Source organism: Bacillus rossius, chromosome 12 (genome assembly GCF_032445375.1).
Source record: "Bacillus rossius redtenbacheri isolate Brsri chromosome 12, Brsri_v3, whole genome shotgun sequence".
Lineage (NCBI taxonomy): Eukaryota > Metazoa > Arthropoda > Insecta > Phasmatodea > Bacillidae > Bacillus > Bacillus rossius.
In genome coordinates this window covers 12,414,082-12,433,448 of record NC_086339.1, presented here as the reverse complement: position 1 = coordinate 12,433,448, position 19,367 = coordinate 12,414,082, and the positions used below count along the sequence as shown (strand labels likewise).

Sequence of the window (19,367 nt, the reverse complement as noted above, 5' to 3'; positions counted from 1 at the left end):
GTTATAAACCCTCAACCAAAAGAAGGATCGAATCACAGACAAACCAGCTAAGACGACTTACAAGTCGGCAGCCAATGAACTTGCGTTATTTGCCCGAGTGAACAGGGGTATGTGCAGTCTATCCTGAAGGCCATCGAAACCGCGAATTTTGCAGGTCTATAGTAATGTGGCTAGTACCGTGCGTCATCCCTGGGAGGTAGGCAGTGCTACCTTTGAATATATATACTGTATAGAAGTCGCGAGTGGATAGGATTTACTCTACGTTTTTCAGAAGCGTATGATGAGCAGCTTGGGAACTTCACCGCTGCAGTGCGCTGCCGTAACGCCATGTATCGTCTTAGGTTGTTATGTACACGTTAGAGCGCAGCCCTGTCGCCCGCTGTCATTCCCCCGCACCCCCCACCAATCATTCACTGCATCTCCAGGTCGTTCAACGGTAGGGGGAAGGGGTGTTTGAAGAGTTCGACACTTGTCCGCTAGGGACCACCACAAGTCGATGCCCTAGAGATGGTGGCGATTGCGGCGGTGAATTAACCAACTACCTCAAAACCGTATTAGAAAATTTAACCTGGGCTGGCGACTTCTATACAGTATATATATTCAAAGGCGTTACTGAACCCTCCTCCCCCTCTCTTTTAATCCAGGGCGCCATTTTCAGTTCTGGCCAGGGGCGCCAGTCACCTTAGCTACGCCACTGCCTGGAAAATGTATTTCTTGCCACTCGGGCATGGAAGGTTTGAGAAGGTTCTTCCTTCCTTATGAATCTCGGCGACTTGGTCGAGTATATAGAGACCCCCGCGAGCTGTTGAAGATAGAGTTTCTCTGAGACACTCGCCGATTGCAGACCGCTACACTATTTACGCCCTCTTTTATATGTTGCAGTATTTTTTCGGCATCACTGTCCATATATTAATAACGTTCGCAGGATTTCACGGCAAATTGTCTGAAGTAGCTTGGCTTCTGGGTAGTAGCCGCGTCCTTGGCGAATAATTCACCCGACGTTTCGGTCGACATTGCAGTCGCCATCATCAGGGAGCCGTTACTCTAGAACCTCGGTAGGTAACTGATCCCTGATGATGGCGACTGCAATGTCGACCGAAACGTCGGGGAATTATTCGCCAAGGACACGGCTACAACCCATTGTCCATATATTGCCTATTCCTGAAACAAGACTAGTTATTCTCCGAACTTTGAAAAATGTTTCCAAGAGACATTCTGTTTTGAGAAATGTGTCCAAGAGATATTCTTAAACCATAGTCACTGAAAGGAGCAGATTTTTTTTCTAAGCTTAAAAAAAAAAGACTCGCTGAGTATTTATTATTATGAATTTAGAGACGTAAAATAAGACAATGCTAATTTTCCTAGGAATCACAGCCGCAAACGGATAGGCTTAGTACTTACTTCCCGAGAACCCTCGTCAAATGAAGCAGGGTTTATTAATGACCAATCTGACAGTTGTGCTGTACATTCATCGTCACACTAACGAAAGGTAACGGTAAACCGTTGCTTTAACCACCTTTCCCCTCGAACGACTTGCGCGCGTCGAGGTTTTCCCCTTACCCCTCACCAACACCTGCCTTCAGCCTGAGCACCAATCATCATAATCTTCTGATTGCTTCCCCCCCCCCCTTTTCCTTTCCTTCATCCCGCACGGTGTTCACTTTAGTCTAGTGGGTAATGTACACAACAAGTATGCATTAATTGGAAGGACAGTCAACCATCTATTGTATGTTTCAAAATGTGATCAAAAATATATAACTACACTGGTAGTATTAATTATTTATGAAGTAGGTAATGAAAATTGTAACAGAGCAAAACTGTACATATTGTGCAGGAAAACATTATTATATAGTCAATTCAGCATCGTATACGTGTTCTTTGAAATACGTTTTGATAGTTTTTTTTTTTGTACTGTAGTCAGTAGCAGCCCTGATTTGCTGTGATTATTTACTTTCGTGAAGGGCCTCACACGAAAAATTTAAAAAAAAAAAAAAAAAAAAAAAAAAAAAAACCTTTTGCAAACAGCATTAATAACCCAAAGAGTAACTTAAATATCGATGATGATTTGGCCAATTTTTAGGATATTTTGATGTTCTTTCCTGATAAATTATTCTCAGGTCGGCTTTACAAATGCCTAAGATCAAATTTCCGGTAGAATCGTGTCATTATACGTGGCAATAAAATCTTGGAACTATTTTTTTTAAAATACGAAATCATGAATTGAAATAGTTATTGACCAGCAAATTAAAATACAAGGTAATGTCCAAAAAGTCATTAAAAAATAATCACTTGTTAAAGTAATGATTGATTCGATTGATTACTGTCCTTGGTTAAACAAAAATTTGTTCAAGGTCTATAAATCTCAACGGACCTTGGAATATGTTTAATATTTTCGATACCAACATTGTGATAGTATTTTTTTTTTCTCCCCACTCGACGTTATACAAAATTTATTGTAACAAGAAACCTTTAGTGCTTGAAATTTCCTAATGTAAGTGGAGAAAGGGGGGAGAAGTGGGAGAATATCGCTTTATAATGAACTACATTAGGTATTTAAGGATTAACTAGTAAATTGTCTTGTCACTCCATGCCACAAGGGTTATTCTTTTTTTACTCTCCCTCGTTGTTGATGGCAAAGAGCAGTCCGGTGTTGGTTTCCAGTGTTTTCGGACCTGACTCATTCATTCCCTTCCGTGCCAGCTGCTTCTCTCGTGTTCGGGAAGGATCTAGTAGTATTGCTGTAGCAAACCGTATGTATTCGTTACTGAGTAACGGGTGCGGCATCTAGTAACGAGTAACGAAACGTTACACACGAATGCATTTCGTTACTCGCATCTTTCGGATGTTTTCGTATGTTTTACGCATGCGCGCGCTTATTCGTTACAAAGAACGATGTTTGTTTATTAATAAAAGTATAATTTGGAAATTCGTCGTCCAAGTTTTTTACTGTTTATTAAAGGTATTGTGTGTGTAGACAAAGTTTGAGATTGGAACAGAAACAACGTAAGAAAGTATTTTTTACAAATTATAAATATGTAGGCCTATGTTTTTGTTTTTTATTATCGCATATTTTCACGTTTTATGTTCTTATCTTAAAATATAAATTATAATAAAGCCGCTATAATGAGATTTAATTGTTTCTTAGTTAACAAAAGCTGTTAATTATCAAATATTTTTAATTGTTTATATTCGATTTATTTTTATTTACGCGTACGAAATACGACTCGATTCGTTGCTGTTACATAACATAGCATGTTATGCGGTATCAGAAGTAACGAGTAACGATACGAAAGTAACGAATACTAATTGTTATAGTAACGAATACATACAGGTACACATTTTTTCGTTACTTTTACACCTCTATCTAGGAGTAGTAGACGGTTAAATAGTAGAAGGGGGAAGGAAGAATGGGGAGAGGGGAGTTGACCCCCCCCCCCCCGGACCAAACATTCCTCCCAAGGTGACGGCCCCACACGGCGCTGGAGGAGAACCGTTATGTCCATGTGTCGGGCTCGGCCAAGGGTTGCGCAACAACCCCCCCCCCCCCCCCGGGTTATCCGCTGACAGGTACGGTCCGGTCTGGATCGGGTCGTTACCACAACGCCGAATGTCAAATTTGACCACAACGCCGACAACTAGAAAACTGCTGTGTACCACAACGCCGAAATAACAACTGAATGAATTTGTGTGTGTTTCTTAAATGTACCTTAACGCCGAAATACCACAACCAAACCTAACCTTACCTAACCTAACCTAGCGTAATATAACCTAACCTAACTTAACCTAGCCTATCCTAACCTAGTCTAACCTAACCTAGTCTAACCTAACCTATTCTAACCTAGTCTAACCTAACCTAGTCCAACCTAACCTTTGTGGCAGTCCTGCAATGACATTTTTCGCCGTTTGTGTGTTTCGGCGTTGTGGTAATTTGGCGTTGTGGTACACAGCAGTTTTCTAGCTGTCGGCGTTGTGGTCAATTTGGCATTTCGGTGTTGTGGTATTTCGGCGTTGTGGTGCGTCCCCATCTGGATCCACACGTAACTCACCACAACGGAAACTTAGAACAATCGAGAGAGGGTGGGGGGGGGGGGGGGGAAGGGCGCGAGCATCATGTACGCGGTTTACAAGTTATACCTACTTACAACGATTAACTTTAATTTTGCATGCAAATAACTAACATAAATAAAATAATGATAAAAGGACTGCTGGAGTGATATTAAAACATACGGTTGATAAAGTATAAATTCGATCAAACTTAAAATAATCGCTATTCAATATCAATATAAACATTGATATTAAATTAATTATTTAATTTAGTAAAATAATAACTGAAAAAAAAATTAAATTAGCCGTCGGTGTGTAAAATCTTCTAACATTTCATTAGATAAAAAAAATATTCTTTTTTTTAGATTGTAAAAAAAATGACAGTTAAACATTTAAAGATGAACAGGGGCGGGGGGCCGCGTGTTCGCACCCACCTTGGTGTGCAGGAAGGCCAGCGACTTGTTGACGTTCTCGACGCGGTGCACGCGCATCTTTCCGTTGTTCGGCTTGCCCAGCTTCTCGCCCGAGATGATCTCCAGCAGCTTGAGCAGCTTGCGGCCGTCCGCCAGGTCCGTGAACAGGTCCTCCACCTCCATCCTCGCCTGCGAACACGACCCCCTCCCTCCAGTCCTCCAGTACTCCGGTACTCCAGACAGCTGCAGCACGCGTCGATAGGGACACGCTAATTATATAGCAGCGCCAGCGTATTTTCCTTTGTAAGTGAGTAGGGGGAGTGAAACGGTTCTAAACCAGCCTTTTTTCTGCAACCGTGGCCCGCGAGCCACATCCCTTACCACTCTCCCCTCATCCACCTTTGAACCCTACCAACCCCCCTTTTCACCCACAATGCAATCTGACGATTCCCTTCTATTTTTCCTTCCCTTATCAACAATACCCCCCCCCCACCCTCACCTAATACAGCATAAGGTATAGCGATAGTCCCATTAGTCATTACTCCATTTGTTATGTCATTAGAGGGCGTGAATTCATTGGGTTCAGTTCTTCCCTACCACTCACTCCTCCCGGCCCCACTCCCTTCCTCCACATCCACCTCCCCCTCCCCCATCCTATCCCACCCCCTCTACCCTCTCTCTCCACACACAACCTTCACCCCCCTTTCAAAGGCCCACCACCACCCTTCCTTCCCCCGCCCCTTCCCAACATCATACTTCCGAAGTTCGTTGCTAGGTGTCGCAAGTGTCGTATGCTGTTATAGGACATGTTTTTTTTAACGTCATCGCCGCTTCACTGTTCCAAAATTTTGCTGGTAGGTAGCGCCAAAGTCGCCGCAAGTTAATAATTAATAACCTAATACGCCGCCAGCAGCGGATAGCGCATGCATGTAAGCACGCACGCACGCATGCACGCATGCGTTATCTTTATTTGCGGTGACTCGGCAGTACAAGCAAGGCAATCAGCTGACTTGAGGTGCGAGAGATACCCCGCCCATTGTGATCACCTGAGCGGTCTTTCGAGTGGAGAGCGACTCCCCACCAATCTGTGATCCAAAGAGACCTGCAAAATTCGCGGTTTCGATGGCCTTCAGGATAGACTGCACATTCTCCTGTACACTGGGCAAATAACGCAAGTTCATTGGTTGTTGACTTGTAAGTCGTTCTCAGCTGGTTTGTCTGTGATTCGATCCTTCTTTGCTTGAGGGTTTATAATTGGTTGAGATTCGCCAAAATGAACGGTAAGCCAATAGCAAAATTATCGAAGAGGTATATGTGTTTGAATTCTAGCCTATCACCGAATGAATACGCGAATTTTGCAGGTCTCTAGTGATCCATAAGGCGTAAAAGAAAGTCATAATGTAACTAGGGGCAGAGACTTTTTACCAGCTGCGCAAAGAAAAATTAACAGATAAAACATTAACAAAGTATAATCTGCACACAGGACTTTCTACGCCAGAGGCGATGATGAATGGGAGTGGTGATTTATCGCGAGAAAATCTGACTATTTGTCAGGCTTCAATACGCTTATTTGCACCTGCAACGTTTGTCATATTCTTAGTGACTCTTTTCGGCGAAAGAAGGTGGCAAAAAAAAATTGTCGGATTGAAGTTACGCACATTTTGATTGTCAAAAAGTTGTCTGTTAACTTGCAAAAAAAAAAGTTGAATTTCAAATAAAGTATTTTTATTTGGCATGTGCTCGCGTGCAATTTTTTTTTTCAGGCGATGCAGAACAACAATAATGCCACACTATGTATTATAGTTCTATTGCCCACTAATACATGACTGACACATTCCACATAAATGTGGCAGTTACATGGTTAAAAGATCACAACATGACACATCTACAGGTGTGGCACTTTTGCAATGTGTATTATATTGAATCATGTGCAACATTTTTAATTTAGGTCGTGTAACATAATAAAGATGATTTTTATTGTATATCACATTTTACGCTATAGCAGTTTTGCATTTGGATTGTTATGTATTAACTGCCGTAACAGCTAGGTTAACTATGATTCAGTACTTCTTCAGTTGAGGGTCTCTCATTCGCCAAGAGTCCTGCAGATAAACTGTGAGCCAATAACAAAAGTACCACAGAGATATAAGTATTTGCAATTTAGCATACTGACAAATTGAATCTTGCATCTACTAATGACAGGTTTTGTTGAGAATACATAATTATTTTGCTGTCACCAAAAAATATTTGTAAAGGAAAAAAGGGGGTGTGTGTATTATGACAAAAAAAATGTAGTGACGGCTAATAGCACAACAGCAACCCAAATGTATAAAGGTGTTTGAATCATAGCTTACCACTAAATACCTGCACAATCCGTTTCGTTATTTAGAGATAGGTATTATACACTATAACAGCGTTCTCATTGGACCATAAATATTTTTAACGCACACTGAAGGGCAAAGATACCAAAAACAACATTTTAAACAAAACCAAATGACCCAACCAGATGAAATCCGTCTGAAAGGTAAAATATTACAGCAATAAATAGATAAAGACAGGAAATTTTCACGGATTCATTTCGCGATATGCTAACGCCTAACATGAGAGGACTCTGAGCCAATGAGGAATCCTCAACGAAACAAGTATCGAAATCGAATGTTACCAAGTTGAGACGCTTCGCAAGTTAGCAGCCAATGAGCTGGTGACTTTGGCCCGGATATGAAGAGAGTTGTGGAGTCTATCCTACAGGGCGATGAAACACGAGTATTTTTTACTGTTCCTAACAACAGACACCGACTTATTTGCGTAAAAGAGCGTGAAGTTCTCCTGGTACCAGAAAATAACGCGAGTGTTACAGGCATTTACACCTATCGCTAAGGGCATGCAGATTTCGCGAAAAGATTTTGAGACTAGATGAAAGTTAAAAAACTATAGATCGCCTGTGTTTCGTGATTGATTCCCAGGTACATATCGATTGTTACAACACCGACCACAGTGATTCAGTGCGGAAGTAAAAGGGTCCTGAGTGGCCCGGTCAAATAAGGCAACGACTTCTCTCGCCAGACGGCCGCCAATCACAAGGAAGAAACCAAAGGTGCGGGTAAACCTTGTTGCAGTCTAATAAGTATACAGATCTTTTCGCGAAAAATGCCTGCCCCTAGTTAGCAGCCAATGAGCTGGTGACTTTGGTCCGGGTAAGAAGAGGGTTGTGGAGTCTATCCTACAGGCCGATGAAACACGAGAATTTTTTCCCGTTCCTAACAATAGACGCCGACTTATTTGCGTAAAAGAGCGTGAAGTTCTCCTGGTACCAGAATATAACGCGAGTGTTACAGGCGTTTACACCTATCGCTAGAGACCGGAAAAATTCGCGGATTCATTTCGCGATACGCTAAAATTAAAATACATATACCTTTAATCTGCTTTTGTTATTGGTTCACTGTTCATCTGGACGACTCTGGGCCAATGGGAAACACTGAACCAAAGAAGTATCGTATCACAAGCAAACTAGCTGAGACGACTCACAAGTCAGCAGCCAATGAAAAGGTGTTATTTTCCCGAGTATACTGAGGACTGTGTAGTTTATCCTGAAAGTCATCGAAACCGCGAATTTTTCCAGTCCCTACCTATCGCGAAATGAAACCAACATTTTTTTCCCCCTCCGGGGTCTCCGCCGATGGCGCATCTCGCTTCCCGGAAGCGGACACCCGCGCACTGGAGGTGTCCCGCGGTAAACAAGCCGCGGGGCGTTGCGCAACGCCCCCGTGCGCGCCTATCTTATCAGCGCATTCCAGGACTTCGGAGCCGCCCTGATAACAGGTCCGCCGCGGCTGTAACCCGTGTACAGTGCATTCCAGACGAACGGGAACACTTCCCTACGCCGGCGTCGAGCTAGCATTCACAGTTCCATGGATAATATGACCAGTATTTCTAGGGACTGGAAAAATTCGCGGTTTGGATGGCTTTCAGGATAAACTACACAGTCCTCAGTATACTCGGGAAAATAACGCCTTTTCATTGGCTGCTGACTTGTGAGTCGTCTCAACTAGTTTGCTTGTGATTCGATACTTCTTTGGTTCAGTATTTCCCATTGGCCCAGAGTCGTCCAGATGAACAGTGACCCAATAACAAAAGCAGATTAAAGGTATATGTATTTGAATTTTAGCGTATCGCGAAATGAATCCGCGAATTTTTCCGGTCTCTAAGTATTGCTGATTCCTAGAGACGAGATTACACGGTCTAATTTAAGTGCGATTTCTTTTTTTTTCTTTTCTTTTTTTTAATTTTCAAAATTTTCTTTTGAGATACTTATTCCACGAAAATAGTGAGTTGACATGCTGCACTTTTACGATAAAAACAATTTCGTAACACGTTTGTCTAATAGAGATACATTTATAAGAATAAAAATTAATCGGCAAACATCTGTAGTTTAAAAGAATTCAAGTAGAGACTGGAAAAATTCGCGGATTGCATGACCTCTACGATAGCCTCCGCAATCCTGTGTTTGCTCTGGCGAATACCACCTGTTCATTGGCTGCTGGCTTGTGAGTCGTCTCGGCTGAGTAGCCTATGATTCGATACTTCTGCGATTGAGGGTCTCTTATTGGCCCACGGTCCTCCATATTAAAAGTGAACCAATGGCAGAAGCAGCACAAAGGCATAATTAGTTGAATGTTAGCATATCACGAAATGAATCCGCGAATTTTTCCGGTCTCTATCAATAAGATATGCACGATCAAAGTGTGTGTGTGTGTGTGTGTGTGTGTGTGTGTGTGATGATCTATGGACTTTGGTACAAATTTACTATGGAAATAATGGTATTCATTGATTTAAACCATTAAAGTATTCTTTTTTCTGACAGAACAAGTTTGAACAAGTGAGTTTTCGGTCGGCTCCCAGATCCGGAAGAGTGAGGTCGTGTTTACCGTGTCTGTCGAGCATTGTGGATATACACGGAAATTTCGCGGATTCGTCTGGCCTCATGGTTGAATTAAAAGTAATATCTTTGCTCAACCCATTTTTGCTTTCCCATTGGTTAATTTCTTAGCGAGAACCGTTTTATACTTGTTAATTGGCAATACCTGATTCCCTTACTTCTCTCCTAGCTGAGCATCGTTGGCTCACGGTCGTAGAGGGGCGTGTCCAAACAACTGCTGTCCAATCATGAACACAGTGCGAGAGTGTGAATGTTTTTGCATTCTAACTTGCAACTTAATGAATGCCAAAATGTCCGTATCACTAATAATGAATTTCGCAAAACGCATTAACATTAAGTTTTGTTTGCAAAACGGAGACCGTAAAAATGGGTCGTGCTAAAAGAAGAGGAAAATGTTTTGGCACCATCCCCGACATTAAGAGAGCCACGACAGAGCAGATGAAGGCCTTCCGAAAAACCTTCCAGTAATGCTTCCAGTCATGGAATCAACATCGGGATAGGTGCGCATCGCTAGGCAAGGAGAGGATTTTGAAGGAGATTAATTTATATTTGATTTAAACTTATTACTTAGTTCGTAATAAAATTATTCGCTGTATTTTTTTATCACACCTCGTACGTGCACTAGCGTCATGACGATTAGTGATTTTTTTTAAAGTTGGTGTGCTAACCGGACTGTGCCGAGTCAGAACTGTTTGGTTCCGTGTCCATTGAACTACGGAGCCCCGCTCGCAAGACGTTTGACCCGCACTATACATACCCCGATCGCAAGACGTTTGACCCGCACTATACATACCCCGCTCGCAAGACGTTTGACCCGCACTATACATACCCCGCTCGCAAGACGTTTGACCCGCACTATAACTCCCCGCTCGTAAGACGTTTGACCCGCACTACACATCCCAGCTCGCAAGACGTTTGACCTGCACTATACATCCCAGCTCGCAAGACGTTTGACCCGCACTATAACTCTCAGCTCGCAAGACGTTTGACCCGCACTACACATCCCAGCTCGCAAGACGTTTGACCTGCACTATACATCCCAGCTCGCAAGACGTTTGACCCGCACTATAACTCTCAGCTCGCAAGACGTTTGACCCGAACTACACATCCCAGCTCGCAAGACGTTTGACCTGCACTATACATCCCAGCTCGCAAGACGTTTGACCCGCACTATAACTCTCAGCTCGCAAGACGTTTGACCCGCACTACACATCCCAGCTCGCAAGACGTTTGACCTGCACTATACATCCCAGCTCGCAAGACGTTTGACCCGCACTATAACTCTCAGCTCGCAAGACGTTTGACCCGCACTACACATCCCAGCTCGCAAGACGTTTGACCTGCACTATACATCCCAGCTCGCAAGACGTTTGACCCGCACTATAACTCTCAGCTCGCAAGACGTTTGACCCGCACTACACATCCCAGCTCGCAAGACGTTTGACCTGCACTATACATCCCAGCTCGCAAGACGTTTGACCCGCACTATAACTCTCAGCTCGCAAGACGTTTGACCCGCACTACACATCCCAGCTCGCAAGACGTTTGACCTGCACTATACATCCCAGCTCGCAAGACGTTTGACCCGCACTATAACTCTCAGCTCGCAAGACGTTTGACCCGAACTACACATCCCAGCTCGCAAGACGTTTGACCTGCACTATACATCCCAGCTCGCAAGACGTTTGACCCGCACTATACATACCCCGATCGCAAGACGTTTGACCCGCACTACACATCCCAGCTCGCAAGACGTTTGACCTGCACTATACATCCCAGCTCGCAAGACGTTTGACCCGCACTATAACTCTCAGCTCGCAAGACGTTTGACCCGCACTACACATCCCAGCTCGCAAGACGTTTGACCTGCACTATACATCCCAGCTCGCAAGACGTTTGACCCGCACTATAACTCTCAGCTCGCAAGACGTTTGACCCGCACTACACATCCCAGCTCGCAAGACGTTTGACCTGCACTATACATCCCAGCTCGCAAGACGTTTGACCCGCACTATAACTCTCAGCTCGCAAGACGTTTGACCCGCACTACACATCCCAGCTCGCAAGACGTTTGACCTGCACTATACATCCCAGCTCGCAAGACGTTTGACCCGCACTATAACTCTCAGCTCGCAAGACGTTTGACCCGCACTACACATCCCAGCTCGCAAGACGTTTGACCTGCACTACACATCCCAGCTCGCAAGACGTTTGACCCGCACTATAACTCCCCGCTCGTAAGACGTTTGACCGCACTACACATACCCCGCTCGCAAGACGTTTGACCCGCACTATAGGTACATGGCCACTGCGTGAAGCAGATTTAACAGGGCGCCTAAAAAACTGAGTGGTGTTCGCATTGTGGAAACAGTTTTAAAGGACTGTATTTTATATGGTAACGACTGGGTTTAAACGACATAAACACTAATTCACACTTATTATCCATCAGACGTGGTCAAGCATCATTTCAGCAATGTTTTGGGTGTTGCAATACGGTGATGGTTAAGTAAAAGTGACTTCAACCATGATAGAGCATGCCGTCTGCTGATAATTCTTAACTCCGTGTCCCGATGCCTGCCAAGTTTTTTTCTTCCAGTGAATACGTTAAAATAAGAAACGTCCTGTGTGAACCAGTATAAGAAAAACTAATTATATTTAAGTGGAGTTTTGTTGTGAGTTAATGGGTGGGTGAGTTAAGAAGTGAAAACGCCATCATAGTTCCAACAGACTTTAGGCCTCAACCATTTATCATGACTAGATTTTCGAAATTTGGATTTATTAAATCATAGTAGGTGTATAATTTAATAGAATAAGGCTAAAAATATACTTCCCTGTGAAATCATTGGCGTTTGGTATTCAACCCACTTTTGAAAAAGACTAAAGCTGTAACAATGCTATGAACAGACACTATGTTATCGGCGTCGTAAATCACCTTATATGTGGTCTATGTTTCTAACGAAAGCAACATTCAATGTCAAACGTCCAAAAAAATTGTTATTGCACAACAATATTTTAATTACAGAAACATTAATGTACACAGTGTAAAGATTTAAAAAAAAACTAGCAATCTATTTTACATAAAATAAGAGATTAAAACAGAAAATATACAAAAAAATCTGTAAAATTATTAAAATAACATACGAAAACACTATTATATTATAAATAAATACATTACAATTCCAAGCAACATTTAACTTATTTAAATATTATGTTAAGTGCAAATGTAAAAGAAAATCATTGAAATATATTGAAATGGTTCTATGATTTGGTCATCATAGATGCTGTTATGACGTGATTTTAATAAATTTACAGCCATTTTTTTCCTCATATTTATAAACAAAAAATTATACCTGCTAATGTGACTGAGACTTGTCAAATGGGATGCTTGCGATTCGATACTTCTTTTGTTGAGGTTTTTTCATTGACTAAGAGTCCTTCAGATAAACTGTGAGTCAATTACAGAAGAAATATAAACGTAAGTGGGTTATGATTCTAACATAGCGTAAAATGAATCCGCGAATGTTTCCTGTCAATCCAAATAACGCGAATTTTTCCTATCTCTACAAATGACGCGTATTATTTAGGTTCTAAGTAATTTTCATTATCTGCTTGCGAAACGTCTCACCTCAGTAGCCTGTGATTCTAATCTCAGCCTACTTGGTCGAGGGTTTCGTCATTGGCCAACAGTCATCCAGATAATCGGCGAGTCAATGATAGCAGAAGCAGCACAAAAGTAAATTATTTTAATTGAAGGCAATCACTAAATACATCGACGAATGTTTTTGCGGTCTCTAGTAATATTCTACGTATGAAGGTTTCGTTTAATCCAAAACTTTTTTTTTTACAACCAGCTCACGTAAAATAGGACAGAAACTAGTTGAAAGCTTCAAATCATTACAGAAAATAGGCTATTTTTTTGTATCCACTTAAATTCATTCTATAAAGAGTACGATGATAAAAATAAACGTGTGGTCTTTCAATGGGTAAGTTTCAAATACGACGCTGACACGACGTGAATAACACATTTATTTATTTGCATTTTAATGTTTAAAAAAAAGACCCACGCTTTTGTTTTGCACATGAACAGAGACTCGTGAATTTCGCGGATTCATTTCACATCTAAGCATTCTCCACCCACGTTCGTTTTCCTATTGGCTGATTCCTCACAGCGGAACCTCTCCTTTTGAGAGGGTCGACGTGATTGCGTAGCTACCGCTAGCCGGTAGTTGACTGGCCCACGGTAGAAAAGGGGAGTGGCGAGAGAGTTCTGAACCAATCATCGAAGCAATGCATAATTTTTGCAGTCTACCTTGCGACCAAAATAATATGCGGAAATCTCCGGGTCCCTACAGATGTTCAAAAAAGGAGGTTGTCTGTAAAGTCGGTTTACGGACGATAATTTTACGTGATAACGTCATAAGAACAAATATAGGAGATTATATCGCTTATCAAATTCTTAAAATGCAAGAATTAATTACTTTTTTTTTGCCGCAATTGTTGTATGTAATAAACAATGGAAACCACATTAACTTTTCACTTCACTTTATAAACAATTGACAAAACAGTTCACGTGTAGATGTAGGTTGTGTGCTGCCGCTGTCTCTCTTCTACTCGGACGCATCGGCCGATGGAGTGGAAGAGAGATAGATGCGTCACAAGCCGATCGTGCCTCTCTATCGCTTGTTCCGCGCTCTCGCTTGCACGCTCGGCTCAGGCGGAACGTGACAACAAGTCATGCTTTTTCGTGCGTGCAGCCGGCGTTCATCGATTTGTAAGACGTTTTCACGTCAAAAGGACCGCGTGACGGTACCTAGTCAATGCAGTACGAAGTACTGCAAAATGTTGTCTAGTTGTCTGTCGCGGTGTTTTCCAACGTACTTCGCCGAGTCTTGTTTTAGAAGTCCTAACGAGCATAGGAACGCGAAACTCATCACCAGTGTCAACATGCTTGGCTCCGGCCCGTGGCCTTGGAAGTGTTTGGCGTACCACGGCAAACACTCGGGACGAGAGCACGTGGTGTGGACCTGTACGGAGCAGGGCATGCCGTCCTGAGACCAGGAAAAAAAATTCGCAGATTCATTTCGCGTTTTCCCAGAATCCAAGCGCAACATTACTGCTTCTGTGATTGGCTCACAGTTTATCTGTAGAGACCGGAAAAATTCGCGGATTCATTTAGCGATACGCTAAAATTCAAATACTTATACCTTTAAGCTGCTTTTGTTATTGGTTCACTGTTCATCTGGACGACTCTGGGCCAATGGGGAATACTCAACCAAAGAAGTATCGTATCACAAGCAAACTGGTTGAGACGACTCACAAGTCAGCAACCAATGAACAGGCGTTATTTTCCCGGGTATATTTAGGACTATGAAGTCTATCCTGAAGGTCATCGAAACCGCGAATTTTTCCAGTCCCTACTTATCTGAAGGAATCTGAGGCAATGAAATACCTTCAACAAAAGAATCATCTAACCACAAGCGTCCCAGTTGACAGGTATCACAAGTCAGTAGCCAATGAACTGGCGTCATTTGCCCGAGAGACCAAAGAAGTGTGTAGTCTACCCTGAAGGTCAATGAAACTGCGAATTTTTCCCATCCCTATTTATTTAAAAAAAAACTTTAAAACTAATATAACCTGAAGAAATACAGTATGTCCATAAAATTATATACCAGTTTCAATTGTATATTATAACAGTTAAATTTTGAGTATTTACAACAAATCATACATCAAATTGAAGGTAAACTAACCTAGTTTTCTTACAAATGTTCTCTATGTGCACCTTTAGATATACGACACACATCCAACGCAACCTAATGTCAAATTCTTCCCATACTATAGTTAACGAGCCCGGAGTAATGAAAGCAATGGCCTCTTCAATTCTGTGTCTCAACTCTGGCAAATCATTCCTCATTAGATAGCGGCGGAACGTAGACACGGTCGTTTTATAAGGCCCCTAAAGGAAAATGTCAGGTGAACGTGGAGGCCAGCGAACACATCCGATCGTTTCGAATTGCCTATACCATCGGCGGATGTTTTTGCCAAATGGAGGATCACAATTAAATTTTAAACGAAACGCACGTTTAATTGAGGTAAATTACAGATTCACTCTGAGCTAATTGCACAACACAAAACACTTTACGTTTAGGAGTCGCCATTTTGCGTAGGTGGCGCCTCTAGCGAAAAAAACAAACAAACAACAAAGCAGTACTCGCGCATGCGCTTATCTAAAAATGTTTGAGTTAACCTTTGATTGTGACCTTGAACCAACACACTACAATGCTTACAATTGATACTATTAAAATTTATAACTGAGACATTGTTTTATGGACATACTGCATAAACCAAGGACATGACATCAACGATTCAACCGTTTTCAAAGGCCTTCAAATACATAATTATTTAAGGAATACCTACCATGTTATTATGATGGCAAATATAATTACAGAAATATTGGATTAAGTTTGGAAAGTGACTTAAGCATTAACAATTTAATAGCAGGGGAAAAAAATGTTTGTACTCTTTACAAAAGATTCCTTTGTAAACCAGTTGCCAATAAATAGCTTTTAATACTAAAAGATAAATATTGTGAATTTGGACAACACTTATCTGTTGTTATTTTTGCGTATATGAATTACGTTTTTTTGAAGCAAAAATGAATATTTCTTGTTGCGCTTACGAAAATTGACGAAAATTTTTAACATTGATTGATATGTTGTGCAAGCATACATTTTTTAAATCATGCAAAATATAGTTGTATATATAACAACAATTGGACTTTATTTTGTTGTATTATGATTATTAATGAACGCAGTTAATACCTGAAAAAACCTTTACTGGAGATACTGTACCAACACAAATCATAAATTCCCGGGCAAAAATCCAAACTCAATATTACTGCGAACATTTTTTTTGTAGCGAACCAGTGCTTTCGTGTAAATGTACAGATTTACAAATGTCTAGCGGACAGGAAAAATTTCGCGGGTTTCATTTCGCAATACGATAGAATTCAAATACGACCAACCACTACGCTGCTTCCGCTACTGTCACACAGTTAATTGGGAATACTCAACTAAAGAATCGCCAAATATCACCAATCAGCGGTGACATTTGCCAGAGTATACAGAGGACTGTGGAGTCTATCCTGGCGGTCACTACAAATATCTGTACTGTAGGATATAATACACATTACCTAGTATTATTGGGCAAAAGTCACGTTGTTCATTGGCTGCAGACCTGTGAGACGTATAAACTGAAGGAGTGTGTGATTGAATAGTTTGGTTGAGGGTTTTCGACTGGCCATGAGTCATTCTGGCAAGCTGCGAGCCGATAGCAGAGGCAGCAAAATAAAAATATGCACATGCTTGAATTTCAACCTATTCAGAAATGTATCCTCGAAGTTTCCCGGTCAGTACGAATATCTGTCGTTTCGACATGACTATTAGGGACTGGGGAAAAAAACATTCGCGATTTCATTGAACTCTTTAAGGGAAGACTTCATAATCGCCTACATACTCGGGAGGAGGGGGAATGCAAACTGAGACATATCAGCTTTGATGCTTTGCATATTCCACACTTCTTTGGTTGCAGGTAGACTGCGAGCCAATCACGGAAGCAAGCATGACAGAAAGTGTGTTTGGATTCTAGCACGTTCGCGGAAATGAACCCGTGAGTTTTCCCAGCCGCTAAGGGTTGTCACGAAGTGCGTGTAGAGGGTGGTATACGGGGGAGGGTGCGGATGATGAGGGGAAGGGGGAGGGTGATAAGGGGAGGGTGTAGTGGGAAGGGTGTAGGAGGTAGGAGAAGGGTGTAGAGGGGAGGAGGAAGGGTGTAATGGAAAAGTGGTAAGGGTGTATTGGGGAGTGGGGTGAAGGGGGAGGGAGGGGGAGGGAGGGGGAGGGTGCTAGGGGTAGGGTGTAGGGAGATGGGTGTAGGAGGTAGGTGGAAGTGTGTAGAGGGGAGGAGGAAGGGTGTAATGGGAAAGTTTTAAGGGTGTATTAGGGAGAGGGGTGAAGGTGTAGGGAGGGGTGAAGGGGGAGGGTGCTAGGGGTAGGGTGTAGGGAGATGGGTGTAGGGAGATGGGTGTAGGAGGTAGGGGGAAGGGAGAGGAGGAAGGGTGTAATGGGAAAGTGGTAAGGGTGTATTGGGGAGGGGTGAAGGGTGAGAAGGGGGATAGATGTAGGAGGTGGAAGGCTGAAGGGGGAGGGGTGTAGAGCCGGGAGGGGTAAGGGTATGGTGTAAAGGAAAGAAGGGAGGGGGACGGTGAGCAAGCGGCGCTGACCTTGAGCAGGAAGGAGTTCATCCACTTGGTGAAGGTCTTCTTCTGGATGGCGAGGCGCTCCTCCTGCAGGGCGCGGATGCGGCCCTGCTCGAACTTGAGCACGTCCTCGCGCTGCGTCATCTTGGCCTGGTCCGCCGTCGCCGCGCGCTCATGCTGGGCTGCAACACCAGGGACGACCCGCGCTGTAGACGTGCGCCGCTCCCCTCCGCGACGCGTCGACGGAACTAAGGCCGAGTGGCGCGGAACTGTTTAGTGAATCTCGACAGAATGGCATGAACAGTTTAAACATTTTCTGTCTGCTGATACAAACGATTCGATAACCAACGGTTAGAGACCTGCAAAATTCGCGGGTTCAATGACCTCCAGGATAGACTCTACACACTCGGGCAAATGCCACCTGTTCATTGGCTGCTTGACTTGTGAGTCGTCTCGACTGAGTGTCTGTGATTCGACACATCTTTGAGAATTGTAGCATATCACGAAATGAATCCGCGAATTTCGCAGGTCTCTCTCTACCAACGGTAGCTACTCCGGCAGCGAATTCAACGGCGGGTGCGCAAAACTGCGTGTGTTTTACCACGTACGGCATTATTTTAAAGAACTATACGTTCAGTTCCGTGTCCGAGTTTCGTATTACGTGTATGTATTTACAACGTGATACATGAATTTGCTCGTTACCAAGGTTAGATGTGTACGCATCACTGGCGAACACTGAAAGACTAGCTTACATATAATTTTTTTTTTTAAGTTTTTGCTCTTTTATTTTTTAAGATTATAAAATAATGTATATTGACAGTATTATTGCAATTATTAGTATGAAAGAAAAAAAATATTTCAATGCTAAACATTAATAATTATTATTTCACAGGAAAAAACGATTTGTATCAGTCGGTCACAATTAACAACAAGGCGTTTCGTTAAATTGTGCGCCATGCGCAAACATAACCAACATTTTAAATAATAAAATATATTTTTAAAATGTTGACACAAAAAGGTTAAAAACAAAGTTGACCCTTTTCAGTTACATCTCCTTAGAAGTGAACATTAAATATAATATAATATAATGCCTTTGATGAAGTACAAGATAATATTTTCAAAATTCTCATTTTACTCATCCTTTTAAAAACACGATAGTAGTATATGATAGCCGGTCCGACGGCAGGATGCAGGATGTGGATGGTGCGGATTGTGATTGTCGGTCCGCCATCTTGGATTGTGATGTCACGTCGGCCATCTTGGACGAGCGTAACGGGACACAGCGTAACGGGACATAACGTAACGGGACAAGTAGATCACGGCGGCCATTTTGGATCCGCCATCTTGGATCCGCCATCTTGGATCCGCCATCTTGGATGACGTCATTTTGTTTTCTCGAACTTTCCACCATTTTGTTTTCCGCCATCTTGGATTATGACGTCACCGTTGCAATTTCCGTTACGGCCGCCATCTTTAACTTTTTTATTTATTATCCGATTTTAATGAAATTTTTTTAAATTTATAAAAAAAATTAAATTAATAAAATTTTAATAAAATATTTATAAATATTGAACTTTTTAGACACGGAGTTCGGAGTCCTCGGTTCGAACCCGACGAGGTCAAAAAATTAAAAATTGCGACCGATCCTTCCCCCTGTGGTGGCTGCTGACAGACTGCCCCCCACCACTTTTTTCAAAGCATATATATCGACAGTGAGCAT

General features: G+C 42.4%; 1 protein-coding gene across 5 annotated transcripts in view; it reads right to left on the bottom strand.

Annotated features, from left to right (window-relative positions):
- Positions 1–19,367, bottom strand: part of LOC134537539 (spectrin beta chain) — a 276,676-nt gene that overhangs the window by 117,362 nt on the left and 139,947 nt on the right. For all 5 annotated transcript variants that reach the window (XM_063378092.1, XM_063378088.1, XM_063378090.1 and 2 more), the window contains 2 exons: positions 17,672–17,829; positions 4,479–4,646 (listed from right to left, as the gene is read on the bottom strand). In XM_063378092.1, the coding sequence (XP_063234162.1) occupies positions 4,479–4,646; positions 17,672–17,791 (288 nt within the window). In that variant the 5' untranslated portion in view covers positions 17,792–17,829. The remainder of the gene's footprint in view (positions 1–4,478; positions 4,647–17,671; positions 17,830–19,367) is intronic.